Below are 12,444 nucleotides of genomic sequence, written 5' to 3'. Positions count from 1 at the left end.
ATTCACTGCCCCCAGAGTGACTGAGCAGGAGATGCTGTTTTGGGGTTGCAGAGTCTGGACAGGGATGGGTGGATCCAGGCAAACTCAGTCCTCACTCAGCAGCTCAGGGATGCAGCTGGAGGCAGATCCCAGTGCCTTCCCAGGACCTCTGTGCCTGCCTTCCTCCTGCTGCCCAGCCTTTCCTGATGGCTGCAGCTGCCAACCCCAGGCAGGAGCGAGGGGTGGCCCCCATGGACCCCCACTGCCAGCTCTGGGTTCTCCAACTGTCTCTGCTGGGGACCAGGGAGGACCCCTGGATTCAGCCCCCAGCTCCCCCCTCGCTGCCATCAGCTTTGCAGCCACTTGAGGAATTTTCCACAGTCGGGGCAGGGGGATCCTGGAGGATTTCACTCCAACACATCACAGCAGCTTTGGAAGAGCCACGGGGGTCCCTCCGTCCCCTGCCCAGCCCTCAGCCCCTGCCTTGGCACTGCTGGCACCAGGACTGGGGCTCACACAGCCACAGCAGTGCCATGTCCTAGCTGCACCCAGAGGGATTTTTCCCCCCACCCTTTTGCTGAGCTGTGGGATGAGTGTGATGGGGCCCTGGAGCCAGCACTGGGACCGGGGGCTGCTCCTGTGTCAGGGGCTTCAAGAAAGCAGCCACAGGTAACACTTGGTCTTGCATTAATTTCCATCCCTGTCTTTATTTTGTTGAACAGCCATAAATTTGTCTCTGGTCACAGAGAGGTCTTTCATGGGCATGTAGAGCTGGAAAGTCCCATAGGCTCATCTGACCACGGTGCTGGTGACCTTGGGAGCCTCCAGGCTCAGTTTTCCTCCTGGTGCTGTAACTCCCAGACGTGTGTGGGGGTGTGGATCCCTCAGAGGGAGGCAAAAAAAAATGCAGATGGGATTTTTTTTTAGTGTGATTTTTCAATGTGAGTTTGCAGGTGTGATTTTTCAGTGATTTTCAATGTGATTTTGCAGATGGAGTTTTTCCACCATTGCAGGTCTGAAGCCGAGCACCCTGAGTGATGCTGCTGCCCCCAGAAATCACATTTGTGAGTAAATTTTAGAAGGAAGAGGGAAATAAAGCCTGTTTGCAGTTTGGCTGCTCTGTTGGCTCTTCCCACGGGCTCACGTGGTGCTGGGTGCCAACACATTCCCTTCCTGGAGGGGGTGTCACAGATTCCACTGGCCCCCTCTGAGGTTTGGGGGGACCTGGGTGCCTTTGTGGGTGTTCACAGATGGGTCCTGGAACCCCCGGCTGCACCCCAGGACCCCCATAACCAGCTGGGCTGGGGGGTCCCCCAGTCCTGAGAGAGGGGTCTGGAGCACCATGGAGAGCTGGGGTGGGGGCGGTGAACCGGGGCTGGGGGACAAGCAGGGCTGGGGGAGGGCAAAGGGGGGCCGAGGTGGGGGGAATGGGGCTTGGAGAACCAAACTGGGGGGGCTGGGAGGGGGCAAACCAGGCTGGGGGTGCAGCGGGCTGTGGGAACTGGGTCCAGTGTTGGGGGGAGCGAACCTGGACTGAGCGGGGTGAGCGGGGCCGGGGATCGGGAGCGGGACCGGGGATCGGGAGCGGGGCTGGGGTTTGTGAACGGGGCCGGGGATCGGGAGCGGGGCCGGGGATCGGGAGCGGGGCCGGGGATCGGGAGCGGGGCTGGGGTTTGTGAACGGGGCCGGGGATCGGGAGCGGGGCTGGGGTTTGTGAACCGGGCTGGGCAGACAAACCGGCCTTGAGGGCTGATCTAGACCAGAACTGAGCCTCGTGTTGTGGGGGAGCAAACCGGGGCTGAGGGTCCGAACCGGGGCTGGGGGGGGTCTGAACGGGGGCTGGGGACCCGAACCGGGACTGGGGGGATCTGAACCGGGGCTGGGGGCCCGAACCGGGACTGGGGAGGGGTCTGAACGGAGGCTGGGGGTCAGATCCGGGACTGGGGAGGGGTCCGAACCGGGACTGGGGGGGTCTCAACGGGGGCTGGGGGCCCGAACCGGGACTGGGGAGGGATCTGAACCGGGGCTGGGGGTCAGATCCGGGACTGGGGAGGGGTCTGAACCGGGGCTGAGGGTCCGAACCGGGACTGGGGGGATCTGAACCGGGGCTGGGGGCCCGAACCGGGACTGGGGAGGGGTCTGAACGGAGGCTGGGGGTCAGATCCGGGACTGGGGAGGGGTCTGAACCGGGGCTGGGGGTCCGAACCGGGACTGGGGAGGGGTCCGAACCGGGACTGGGGGGGTCTCAACGGGGACTGGGGAGGGGTCCGAACCGGGGCTGGGGGGGGTTTGAACGGGGGCTAAGGGTCTGAACCGGGACTGGGGAGGGGTCTGAACCGGGGCTGGGGGTCCGAACCGGGACTGGGGAGGGGTCTGAACCGGGGCTGGGGGTCAGATCCGCAGGGAGCCGTCGGGGCGGTGCCGCGGGGCGGGTCCGGCCGGTGCCGCCCCACCTGCCGGCGCCGAGCCCGAGCGCTGTGGGGTGGCGGTCGCGGGTGGCGGTGGCCGCGGCGATGGCGCTCGGGGGGTCGCGGCCGCGGGGCCGGCGGGCGGCGGGGGGGTGGGCGCCGTGCGCGGCGCTGGCGCTGGGCTGGGCGCTGGGCTGGGCGCTGGGCGCGGAGCCCCCGCACCGCTGCCGCCCCGACACCGCGCTGCTGCCGCCGCCGCTCCGCCGCCTCGGGGGCCCCGCGCTGCTCCGCGCCGCCGTGCCGCGCCTCCGCGGCGGCTGGAGCCCCTGCCAGCTGTACCGGTACCCCTCCGGAGGCCCCCGCCCCAACGGCACCGGGCCCTGCACCCGCGGCTGGCACTACGCGCTGCCCGCCGCCGGCCTCCGCGCCAACCTCGTCACGCAGGTGGGCACGGGGGTGGTGGGACCGAGGGGGGTGCCGGGCCTGGGGAGAGTGGGGGGACCCCCGGGCATGGGGCATTCTGCGGCGCTGGAGGGGGCCGAGGGGTCCCGTGGGTAAAGGAGGGGTTAAGGGAGGGCCCTGGCAACGCTCTGGGGGTGGAAACCTGCGAGGAGTCGGGGGGAACAAACTGGGGGGTCTCAGCCACCAGAGCCTGCTGGGGGCTCCGGTAAGGATGCCACGGGAAAGCCCTGGATGTGCAGGGGGAGCAATGACCCCCTGGAGGGGGTCTGGGGCTGGCTGGAGGAGCCCTGGGGAAGGGCGCTGAGGGGCTGGAGAGCATCCAGGGCTCTTGGAATCACCGGTACTGTCCCCACGTTTCTGTTTGTGGGGTGGGGGCTCTCCAGGAGCCCTGCCGCCCCATCCGTCCCAGCCCTGCGGGCAGTCAGGGGGTCTGCCAAGCCCCCCACGCTGACAGCTCCCCGCTGTGTCCCCGCAGTGGGACCTGGTGTGCGCCTCGCGCTGGAAGGTGCCCCTGGAGCAGACCACGCACCTGCTGGGCTGGACACTGGGCAGTGTCACCGCCGGCCTGGCCTGTGACAGGTAATGGGGGTCCCCGGGCAGCCCCCGCGGGCAGGGGGCACCGTGCCCAGCCCCTCACAGCCCATCCCTGGCAGGTTTGGCCGCCGTCCCACCTTCCTGCTGTCCCTGGCGCTGGCCGTGCCCGTGGGCCTCGGCGTGGCACTGGCTGTGGACTTCCTCATGGTCCTGGTGGCACGGCTGCTCTTCGGGGCCGCGCTGGCAGGAGCCTTCCTCGCCCTCTACGTGGCACGTGAGTGTGATGGGGCCATCCGGAGGGGTGTGGGGGATGCGGGATGCTCCAGGCTGCGGGATGTACCATGGGCTGGAATACAGGATGCTCCAGGCTGCGGGATGCCCCGTGTCCTTGGCACCCACTGTGCCCCCCTCGCTCCCTGCCAGGGCTGGAGCTGTGTGACCCCCCGCACCGGCTGGCGGTGACGATGGTGGCCGGATTCTTCTGGATCGCCGGGGAGCTGCTGCTGCCGGGGCTGGCCCTGCTGTGCCGGGACTGGCGGGTGCTGCAGGGCGCCGTCACCATGATCCTGGCCCTGCTGGCTGCCAGCTGGTGGTAAGGACCCACCGGGAAAGGGGCTGCGTGGGGCTGGGCTGTGCCCCGGGGCTGGTGCCAAGCTCTTCCCAGCCCGGGACACCCTGCCCGGGGCCACGGTGGGGATCAAAGGCCACCCGGGGCTCTCCAGAGGAGTGGGAACCCCCCCACCCTGGGTAAATATTTGCTCAGGTTTGAAGCTGAGGGTTTCTGGGCAGCGTTGCTTTGAAACCCGGTGGGAAGGTCAGTGCTGGAGGGTGGCCAGGCCCGTGGGGAGCCCCGTGACCCGACACTCGTGCCCCAGGTGCCCCGCACTGCTGCTGGAGTCACCGCGCTGGCTGCTGGCCACACGGCAACTGGAGAGGGCCAGGAAGACCCTGCAGGCACTGGCTGAAGAAAACTGCCCCCAGGACAGCCTCCTCGCGGGTGCGTGGGGGGGACTCCGAGGGCGATCAGCCCCATCCCCAAAGCCGTGGCTGTGCGGGTGGCGTAACAGAGCCGGCTCTATCCTGGTTTCCCCTCTCCCGGCAGAGCTGGAGGCCCTGTCCGAGGGGCCCCCGCGGCCCCGGTACCACTCAGTCTGTGAGATCTGCAGCACCAGGGTCATCTGGAAGAACGGCGTCATCCTCGGCTTCGCGGCGTGAGCGGCGGGGGGGGCGGCGGGGTGGCCGTGGGCCGGGGGGGGGGGGGTCCCACTCGCGGCCCCCTGACCCCGCTGTCCCTTAGGTTCATCGGCTCCGGCATCCGCCACTGCTTCACCCGCAACCTGGTCCCCCACCTGCCCCACTTCTTCTCCTCGCACCTGGTGCTGGTGGGCGCCGAGACGGCCGCCTGCCTCTTCGTGTGCCTGACGGCCGAGCGCTTCGGGCGCCGCGCCATCCTCCTGCTCTGCACCGTCCTCACCGGCATCTCCTCCCTCCTGCTGCTGGCCCTCACCCAGTGTAAGACCCCCGCGGGACCCCCGGGACGCAGCCCCAGCCAGGGGGAAGAGAGGGTACAGAGAGGTGGGTGCAGGATTTGCCCCCTGATGTGCTTCCCCCCCCCTCGCAGACCTGCTGGAGCTCATTGTCCTGACCCTGTCCGTGGTGGGCACGGCCGCCTCCCACGCCGTCACCATGCTCAGCATCTTCTTTGCCAGCGAGGTTCTCCCCACCGTGGTCAGGTAAGGGGGAGCTGCCCCCATCTTGTGCTACCCCGGAGCGGGGGGCACCGGGCAGGGCCCCCCCTGAGCGTGTTCCTCCCGCAGGGGCGCCGGGCTGGGCCTGGTCGTGGGGGCCAATTTCGTGGGCAAGGCCGCGGCGCCCATCACCGCCATCCCCAACAGCCGCGGCTTCTTCCTGCACCACGTCGTGTTCGCCTCCTTCGCCATCCTGGCCGTGCTCAGCATCATGCTACTGCCCGAGAGCCAGGGCCGGGGGCTGCCCCAGTCCCTGCAGGACGGCGAGAGCCAGCGCCGCCCGCCCCTGTTCCGCCGGCCCCCCCGCGAGGACCACCTGCCCCTGCTGGCCCCCCACGCCATCCCCCACGACTATTCCCGCCTGGCCGCCTCCACCAAGAGGATGCTGCGCTCCCCGGACCCCCCCTGCGAGATGTAGCCGTGCTGGGGGGGCTGAGCAGGGACCCCCGCCCGGGGATGTTACGGGAGCAGCAGGACGAGTGCGGCGGGCGGGCTGGGGGAGCAGCGCCCCCCCCCCGCGGTGGGGCCGGATCCCGCCCCAGGAGCGGCGGTGCTGGGAGCCCTGGGGCGGGGGTGAAGCCCCCCCGGGAGTGCTGCCGGCTCCCAATAAAAGTGCCTTGTTTCTACGGGTCGCTGGTGTGGGGGGGGGGGGTCACACACCCCCGCCACCAACCCCCGCTCTTTATTGTGGGGGTGCCCAGGGGTCTCCTCGCCCCCTTCCCCAGCTGTGTGGGGCTCACCCGGGCGTCCTCCCCCCAGGTTTGCTGAGCTGGGCTCTGCGGGGCGTGTGGGTGTGCACCCCCTGCGCGGCGGCCTCTCGTTGCACACGCGTGTGCAAAGCCGCTGCAGCCGGGCATCCTGTGGGGGTCCATTCGTGAAGCCGCCGCCTCTGGGCATCTCCTGTGTGTGTGTGTGTGTGAGCTGCCCGCTGCCCCGTGCCTGCCCCAGCCCCTCCCTGGGCAGGGGGGTGTCCCCTCCTGCCCCCCATCCCCGCTAGTGCCCGTAGAGGTCGGCCAGGCGGCGGAAGCGGGGCCCCCACTCGCTCAGGTAGTCGTAGTCCTGGTCCTCGTCCGTCAGGCTGGACACGATGGAGCTGAGGGGGCTGGCGACCGAGCCCGAGCCCTCGTAGTCGTAGATGAGGGCCGTGTCATAGGGGGGCACGCTGGGGTCACTGTCAGCCGCCTCCAGCCCCTGCGGGGACAGGGCGTCACCGTCAGCCCGCCGGCGATGGGGGACCGCCGGGGGACTGCCGGGCCCTGACCCACCTCATTGATGAAGTCCTCGATGTCGGAGGGGCTGCTGGGCAGCTTGCGGGGGGCCATGGGGGTCCCGGAGCTGAGCGGGGCGTCCCTGCGCAGGGGGGGCTTGGCCCGGGGGGAGAAGAGCTCGGGGTGCCGGAGCTGGTTGATGTCGTAGGCGTCCTGCGGGGCCGGGAGGGGTTTAGAGGTGCAGGGCTGAGCCGCGGACCCCCGAGACCCCCCTGCCACGGGTCCTGCTCACCTGGTCCTCCTCGCCCCCGCCCTGCTCGTCGTAGTTGAGGATGTTGTCGCGCATGTCGTCCCGCGAGCGCTGCAGGAGCCCCTTGCGCAGCGCCCGGCGGCGGCCGCGCACCCGCGCAGCGCCCAGAGCCGCCAGCACTGCGGGGACACGGGGACACAGGGACACGCGTGTGGGCACGGGGCGATGGCTGGGGCGGGATGCAGTTGGGCTGGGAGGAGGGATAGGGGTGGAGGTAGGGATTGGGCTGGGATTGGGGTGGGACGGGCAGTGAGGGAAATGAGGGGCCTGGATTGCGGTCAGAAGGGGTTGCTGGGTAGGGGGGAGGCGTTGAGGGTCGTGGGGAGGGTTGGGTGGGAGGCCAAGCCCAGGATGGGGTGCTGGGTGGGGGGTCAAGGTGACAGTGGGGCTCGGGAGGGGTGGCCAGGACCAGCACAGGGCTGGGGGGCGGCGGGGCGGGCTGGAGGGGCGGGGGAAGGACGGTGGGGGTCTCACTCACCAAGGAGGAGGATGGTGCTGCCCAGGATGATCATGAGCGCCCCGAGGGTGATGCCGGCCCCGGCGGTGGCCGCGGCCAGTGCCCCGTCCAGGCAGGTGCCGTCCCGGCCGCAGTGGCACACCGAGACGTTCAGCAGCTGCTGCTGCTCCCGCGGGGGCGTCCCCGAGTCCCGGAGCAGCAGCGGGAGCGAGTAGGGCCCCTCGGGCAGCTCCGCCAGCACGGCCAGCACGGCGTGGGTCACTGCGGGGTGGGCAGGGGGTGAGCGGGACCCTCCGTGCAGCATCTCCCCCCTCCCCGGCTGACCCTCACCATTGAAGCGGGCGATGCTCCAGTTGCGGGCGAGCTGGGGGTGCTGGGGGCTGAGCTGGAAGTGGAAGGGGGCTCCATGGGGGGGCCGGTCATCGTCGGTGGCCCCCAGGAGCAGGGTCCCGCCGCGTCCCGGCCGCCCGCAGAGCACCCCGGCCGGCGGCTGCAGCTGCGGAGCGTGGTCGTTCACCTCCAGGATCTCGATGGAGAGGGTGCCGGTGGCCGAGAGCGGGGGCTCGGCTGGGGACAGAGCGGAGGGGTCAGCGGGGGCAGCGGGAGCGAGGGGGCGGCGGGGGCGGCTGCTCACCATCGTCGCGGGCGAGTACCAGGGCGATGTACCAGCCGCCCTGCAGGAAGGCGGACGGGTGCAGCAGCTCCCGCTTGGTGCGGACGGTGCCGGCGTGAGGGTCCAGCTGCAGCCAGTCCGCGGGGTCGTAGAGCAGCGCGTAGCTGTGGGCGAGGGGGTGCGTGAGACATCGCCCCCACCCCGCCCCGCGGGTGCCGGGGGCCATGGGAGGGGAGCGGCACTCACGAGAGGGTCTGGATCTGGTGGGTGTCGGGGTCGGTGGCGGTGTAGGTGGTGATGGGGGTGCCCGGGGGTGTCCCCTCCAGGACGCTGATCCGCCGCGGGTTCTCGCGGAACGCGGGCGCCTCGTTGACGTCCCGCACCCGCACCCGCACCGTGGCCAGCGCCCGGGGGCTGGCGGGGGCCGAGGGCTCCAGCGGCCGCTCGTTCTGCACCGACACCGTCAGCTCGAAGCGGTCCCGCACCTCGTGGTCCAGCGGCTGCGGGAGAGGCCAGGGGTCAGCCGAGCCATGGGACCCCCGGTGACCCCCGGCTGCCCCGCGCCCACCTTGACCACGGAGAGCACGCCGTCGTTGGTGTGGGGGTCGGTCCGGATGGCGAAGGCGCCCTCGGGGTCGCCCTCCAGGATGGTGAATTTGGCCAACCAGCTGGGCGAGCCCGCCAGGTCCTTGTCGTGCACAAAAACCTTGCCCACGTCCACACCGGCCGCCTGCTCCTCCACCTCCATGGAGAACTGGGGGAGAGCGGCGTGGGGTTGGACTCTGCCCCTTTGGGATGCTGCAGACCCCCGGGGGGGGGGGGGGCAGCTCCGGCCCCGCTGACCCCGGCACGTCCCCATAACCTGGCTGTTACCTCCTCCTTGGTGAACTCGGGAGGGTTGTCGTTGATGTCCTCCAGGTAGATGACGGCCACGGCCGTGGTGGTCAGCCCGTCCCCGGACATGTCGGCCGCCTGCACCGTCAGGTTGTACACCCCCATGGTCTGTGGGGAATGAGGGGGGCAGAGCTGAGCCCGCCCAGCCCCCAGGGAGCACAGAGATCCCCCAGCTGCTGCCCACCCACCCTGGATCTGTCCCCACGCCTGGATCTGCTCGTGGACAGAGCTGCGGTTTCACCATGTGGGGTGTCCGTGACTGTCCTGAGTGCCGGTGCCTCCCCAGTCCTATCCCCGTGACCCCACCCCGCTACCTCGCGGTCGAGGCCGGGCCGTGCGGTGCAGATCTCCCCGGTGGTGGCGTTGATGCTGAACATTCCGGCAGCGCCCTGCTCCAGGATGGAATAGCGCAGCGCCGCGTTATCCGTGTCGGGGTCGTCGGCGTCGGTGGCATCCACCGTCATCACGCAGGTCCCTGTGGCCCAGGAGCGCCCGGTGGGTGCTGGCACAGGGCTGGCTCGGTGCCCCCAGCCCAGCCCCCCCGGCAGGACCCACCTGGCTCAGCCCCCTCCAGCACACGCCCGGTGAAGACGTCCTGCCGGAAGAGCGGCCGGTTGTCGTTCTGGTCCACCACGATGATCTCCAGGTCAGTGGGGTCCTCCAGGGTGCCCCCGCCCAGGTCCAGTGCGAAGGCTCTCAGCTGTGGGTGCAGAGCGGGGGGGGTCGGGGTCTGGCTGGGGACGCCAGGGAGGGGCTGTGGGCACCCAGGATCATCCTTACCCGGTAGCGGTCGTGCTCCTCCCGGTCCAGCATGGCGTTGAGGAAGACCTTGCCGCTGAACTTGTCGATGGAGAAGATGCCCAGGGGCTCCTCATCCACCCCCGGCCCTTTGATGCTGTAGATCACCCCTCCGGGCTGCTGCTTGTCTGACTTGATCTGCCCCAGGAAAATCGGGGCTGGGGGTCCCAGGCTGGGGGTCTGTGCCCCTCTGGAGGTGCCCCTGGACATCCTGCCCAGGATGTCCCCGCCCTGTGAGCTGGGAGAGGGGCTGGGGGGCTCTCACCTACCTGCACCAGGAGGTGGGGGATGCGCTTGTGGTTCTCCGAGACACTGATGGGGGGGATCACCCAGGCCCTCTTCACCCGCCGGGGAGCCTCGTGCTGCCGCCAGGCCTGGGGGGCTGCAGCGCCTGGCTGGGCTGGGCTGGCACCCTGGGGGGACACGGGGCTGCCAGAGACCCCAAAACTCCGGGGTGGGGTGGAATGCCAGGGCAGTGGGCAGGGAGATGCACCTGGGTTAGGTGTGCACAGAGGGGTACACGGTGCTGGAGTGCTCAGTGCTGGGTCCCCCTGATGGGGTTGGGGTTGGGTCTGAGGTAATGCAGAAACCTCCCAGCATTCCCAGGAGCTTTGTGTCAGTGTCCCCTGCCACCCCAGTGTGGTGGTGATGGGTGTCCTGCTGGGCTCACCAGGAAGGGGTGCTCCACAAATGACCCTGGTGGTGCCCTGGGCATGGGCTGTGCCCCACAGGACCCCGGGGTGGGGGGTACCTCGGGCAGGCAGCACTGACTGTGGCCTCCCCTCCATGTCACTGTCACCCCACAGATGTGGCAGCGAGGGTTGGGGGGTCAGGGATCAGTTTGGGCTGTCAGCATGACCCTGGGGGACAGGGCTGGGGTGCTGGGGGGAGGCAGAGGGAGTTGGGGGCCTGGGATAGAGCTGGGAGTTGTGAGGGGGAGATTCGGGATGGAAACAAGGGGAACAGGAGTTCTGGCAGGCTGCCGTGGGGTCAGGGAGCTGTGGGGGCAAGGATGGGTTATGGGGCTGAGTGGGACCGAGGTCAGGGATTTGGGGTGACTGTGGGGGGGGGCCCTGGAGCCATGGGGACTGGGGGAGCTGGGGGTGGGGAGGGGGCAGAGAGGTGTGCATGCAGCTGCCGACCCCCCAGCTCCGTGCCACCCTCGCCCTGGGCCCGGGGACAGGCGCTGTCCCCTCCCTGAGGAGGGAGCACATCTGGGCAGCGCCAGCCTTGCACCCACATCTGTGCCCAGCTGTGCCTGCAGCGCTGGCTGCCGGGGGGTCCCTGGAGCCCCAGGGGCCTGTGTGCCCTGGTGGGGGACGGGGCAACGGGGCAGTGGGGCTGGCTGTGCCGGGGGTCCCTGGGGAGGGGCAGGACAAGGGGCTGCTTCTGAGGCTCGGGGGCTGCGCTGTGGCCCCCAGGTCTTTCTCTGCGCCCTCCTCCAGCAGGAGAAACCCCCCGCCCGTCCCTGGGGGCCGCTGGAGCTGGGGGGGGATCGGGATGTGAGGGAAGTATGCTGGGGGCTCCATTCCCATGGGGCTGCCCTGCAGATCCCCTTTCCTTCCCCTGCCCTGAAGAAGCTGAGCGCAGGGTCCAGGCCAGAATCCCAACGGCCCCGTGTGGCTCAGGCCTAAGACTAGGATGAGGGGCTCTGGGGGGGGCGTGAGTGGGCAGGGGGGTGCAGGGAGGTCTGGAACCACAGCTGGGGTGCAAAAAAAAGAGGAGCAGGGTGTCTTTAAGTGCCTAACCCTCCCCCAGAGCCCATCTCAGCCCATCCCGCTCACAGGCGCAGGCAATGTGCCGGAGCCGCAGGCCCCCCCCTGCCACCGCCATCTGTGGGGTGGGAAATGCCTCAAGAGGGGCTCCGAGCCCCCATCACCCCCAGCCCCATCCCCGCTGCCCCCAGGGACGAGTTTCCACGAGGTCTGGGGTCCGGACGAGCCCTGGCTCTGCGTGCAGGCTCCCCATCCCAGCCAGCCCTCCTGGGGCACGGAGCCGGGGGTCCCCATCCCACCCCACCGCACCCCATCCCCGCCGCCCCGGTGTCCCCGCACCCCTTACCCGAGCGCAGAGAGGGGCGAGCAGGCAGGCGAGGAGGAGCGGGGGGCCCATGGCGGAGCGGGGCACAGCCCGGCCGCCGGCCCCGAGCTAAAATAGCGGCGGGACTGGCTGAGTGACAGCACATGTGCTGCGGGCACCGGACCCCCCCGCGGGCAGCTGGCCCCGCCGCCCCCGGCCCGCAGCCCGCACCCCCTGCCCTGCCCGGCCCGCCAGGGGCCCGACGGGGGAGGTGCGGGGGCCGTGGGGGGATGCGGGGGGCGCGGGGGGGTCCCCGCTGGCCGGGCCGGGGGAGCGGGGCCGGGGCCGGGGTGCGCAGCCCCGGGCAGGGCGGGCGGAACGCGGCAGCTGCCGCCGGGCGCGCTCCGGGGATGCCGCGACGGGGCGGGCGGGAGGGGGGAGACCCGGGCCCGCTGCCCCCCGGCCGCTCCGGCGCCGGGACAAGGACCGACACCGGCACCGGCACTGGCACAGCGACCGAGACAGGGACAGGCTCCGACACTGGGACAGGGGCCTGGACCTGGACCGGGACCAGGATCAGGACAGGGAGAGGGACCGGGACCGGTTCTTCCCGCCCCGCTCGGCCGCGCCTCCCGTCGGGGCGAGCCCGCCCGTCTATCCCCGGCGGTTCCCGGTGCCGGTGCCGTCTGTGTTGGCGTCGGGGCCCGTCCCAGCGCGGAGCCGGGAGAGGGACCGGCAGCGCCCGCGTCTCCCGGGCCCGGCGGGTTCCCACCGGGCGGGGGCTGCTCCGGGAGTCCCGACAGGGCTCTCGGCCCCCGCTGTCTGTCCCGGCGCTGCCCCCCGACCCCCCGGTCCCGGTGCTTTCTGCGACCCCCGCGGCCAGTCCCAGTGCTGCCCTCGACCCCCGCTGTCGGTCTCGGTGTTTCCCTCGACGCCGGCCGCCGGTCCCGGTGCTTCCTCCGACCTCCGCGGCCGGTCCCGGTGTTTCCCCCGACCCCCGGTGCCTGTCCCGGC

General features: G+C 70.6%; 2 protein-coding genes across 2 annotated transcripts; one reads left to right on the top strand and one right to left on the bottom strand.

Moving 5' to 3' along the window:
* Positions 1-2,492: 2,492 nt before the first annotated feature.
* Positions 2,493-5,738, top strand: SLC22A31 (solute carrier family 22 member 31). Its single transcript, XM_053987097.1, has 9 exons — positions 2,493-2,831; positions 3,325-3,428; positions 3,503-3,657; positions 3,807-3,975; positions 4,259-4,380; positions 4,486-4,594; positions 4,681-4,895; positions 5,005-5,116; positions 5,201-5,738. Exons 1-9 carry the CDS (start codon positions 2,493-2,495, stop codon positions 5,547-5,549), a joined length of 1,674 nt encoding a protein of 557 aa, XP_053843072.1. The 3' UTR covers positions 5,550-5,738.
* Positions 5,739-5,761: 23 nt separating this feature from the next.
* On the bottom strand, positions 5,762-11,599 carry CDH15 (cadherin 15). The gene is made up of 14 exons (XM_053987081.1): positions 11,473-11,599; positions 9,681-9,824; positions 9,394-9,549; positions 9,169-9,313; positions 8,928-9,088; positions 8,593-8,721; positions 8,288-8,473; positions 7,966-8,219; positions 7,741-7,883; positions 7,437-7,673; positions 7,128-7,367; positions 6,632-6,768; positions 6,397-6,552; positions 5,762-6,322 (listed from the first exon to the last, which is right to left on the bottom strand). The coding sequence occupies exons 1-14, from the start codon at positions 11,521-11,523 to the stop codon at positions 6,125-6,127; spliced, it is 2,337 nt and encodes a 778-aa protein (XP_053843056.1). The 5' UTR covers positions 11,524-11,599; the 3' UTR covers positions 5,762-6,124.
* Between the last annotated feature and the right edge of the window lie 845 nt (positions 11,600-12,444).

The sequence above is a fragment of the Vidua macroura genome, chromosome 11 (genome assembly GCF_024509145.1).
Source record: "Vidua macroura isolate BioBank_ID:100142 chromosome 11, ASM2450914v1, whole genome shotgun sequence".
NCBI classification, from domain to species: Eukaryota; Metazoa; Chordata; class Aves; order Passeriformes; family Viduidae; genus Vidua; species Vidua macroura.
Note: the sequence above shows the minus strand (reverse complement) of the source record. Positions and strands in the feature narration are given on the sequence as shown.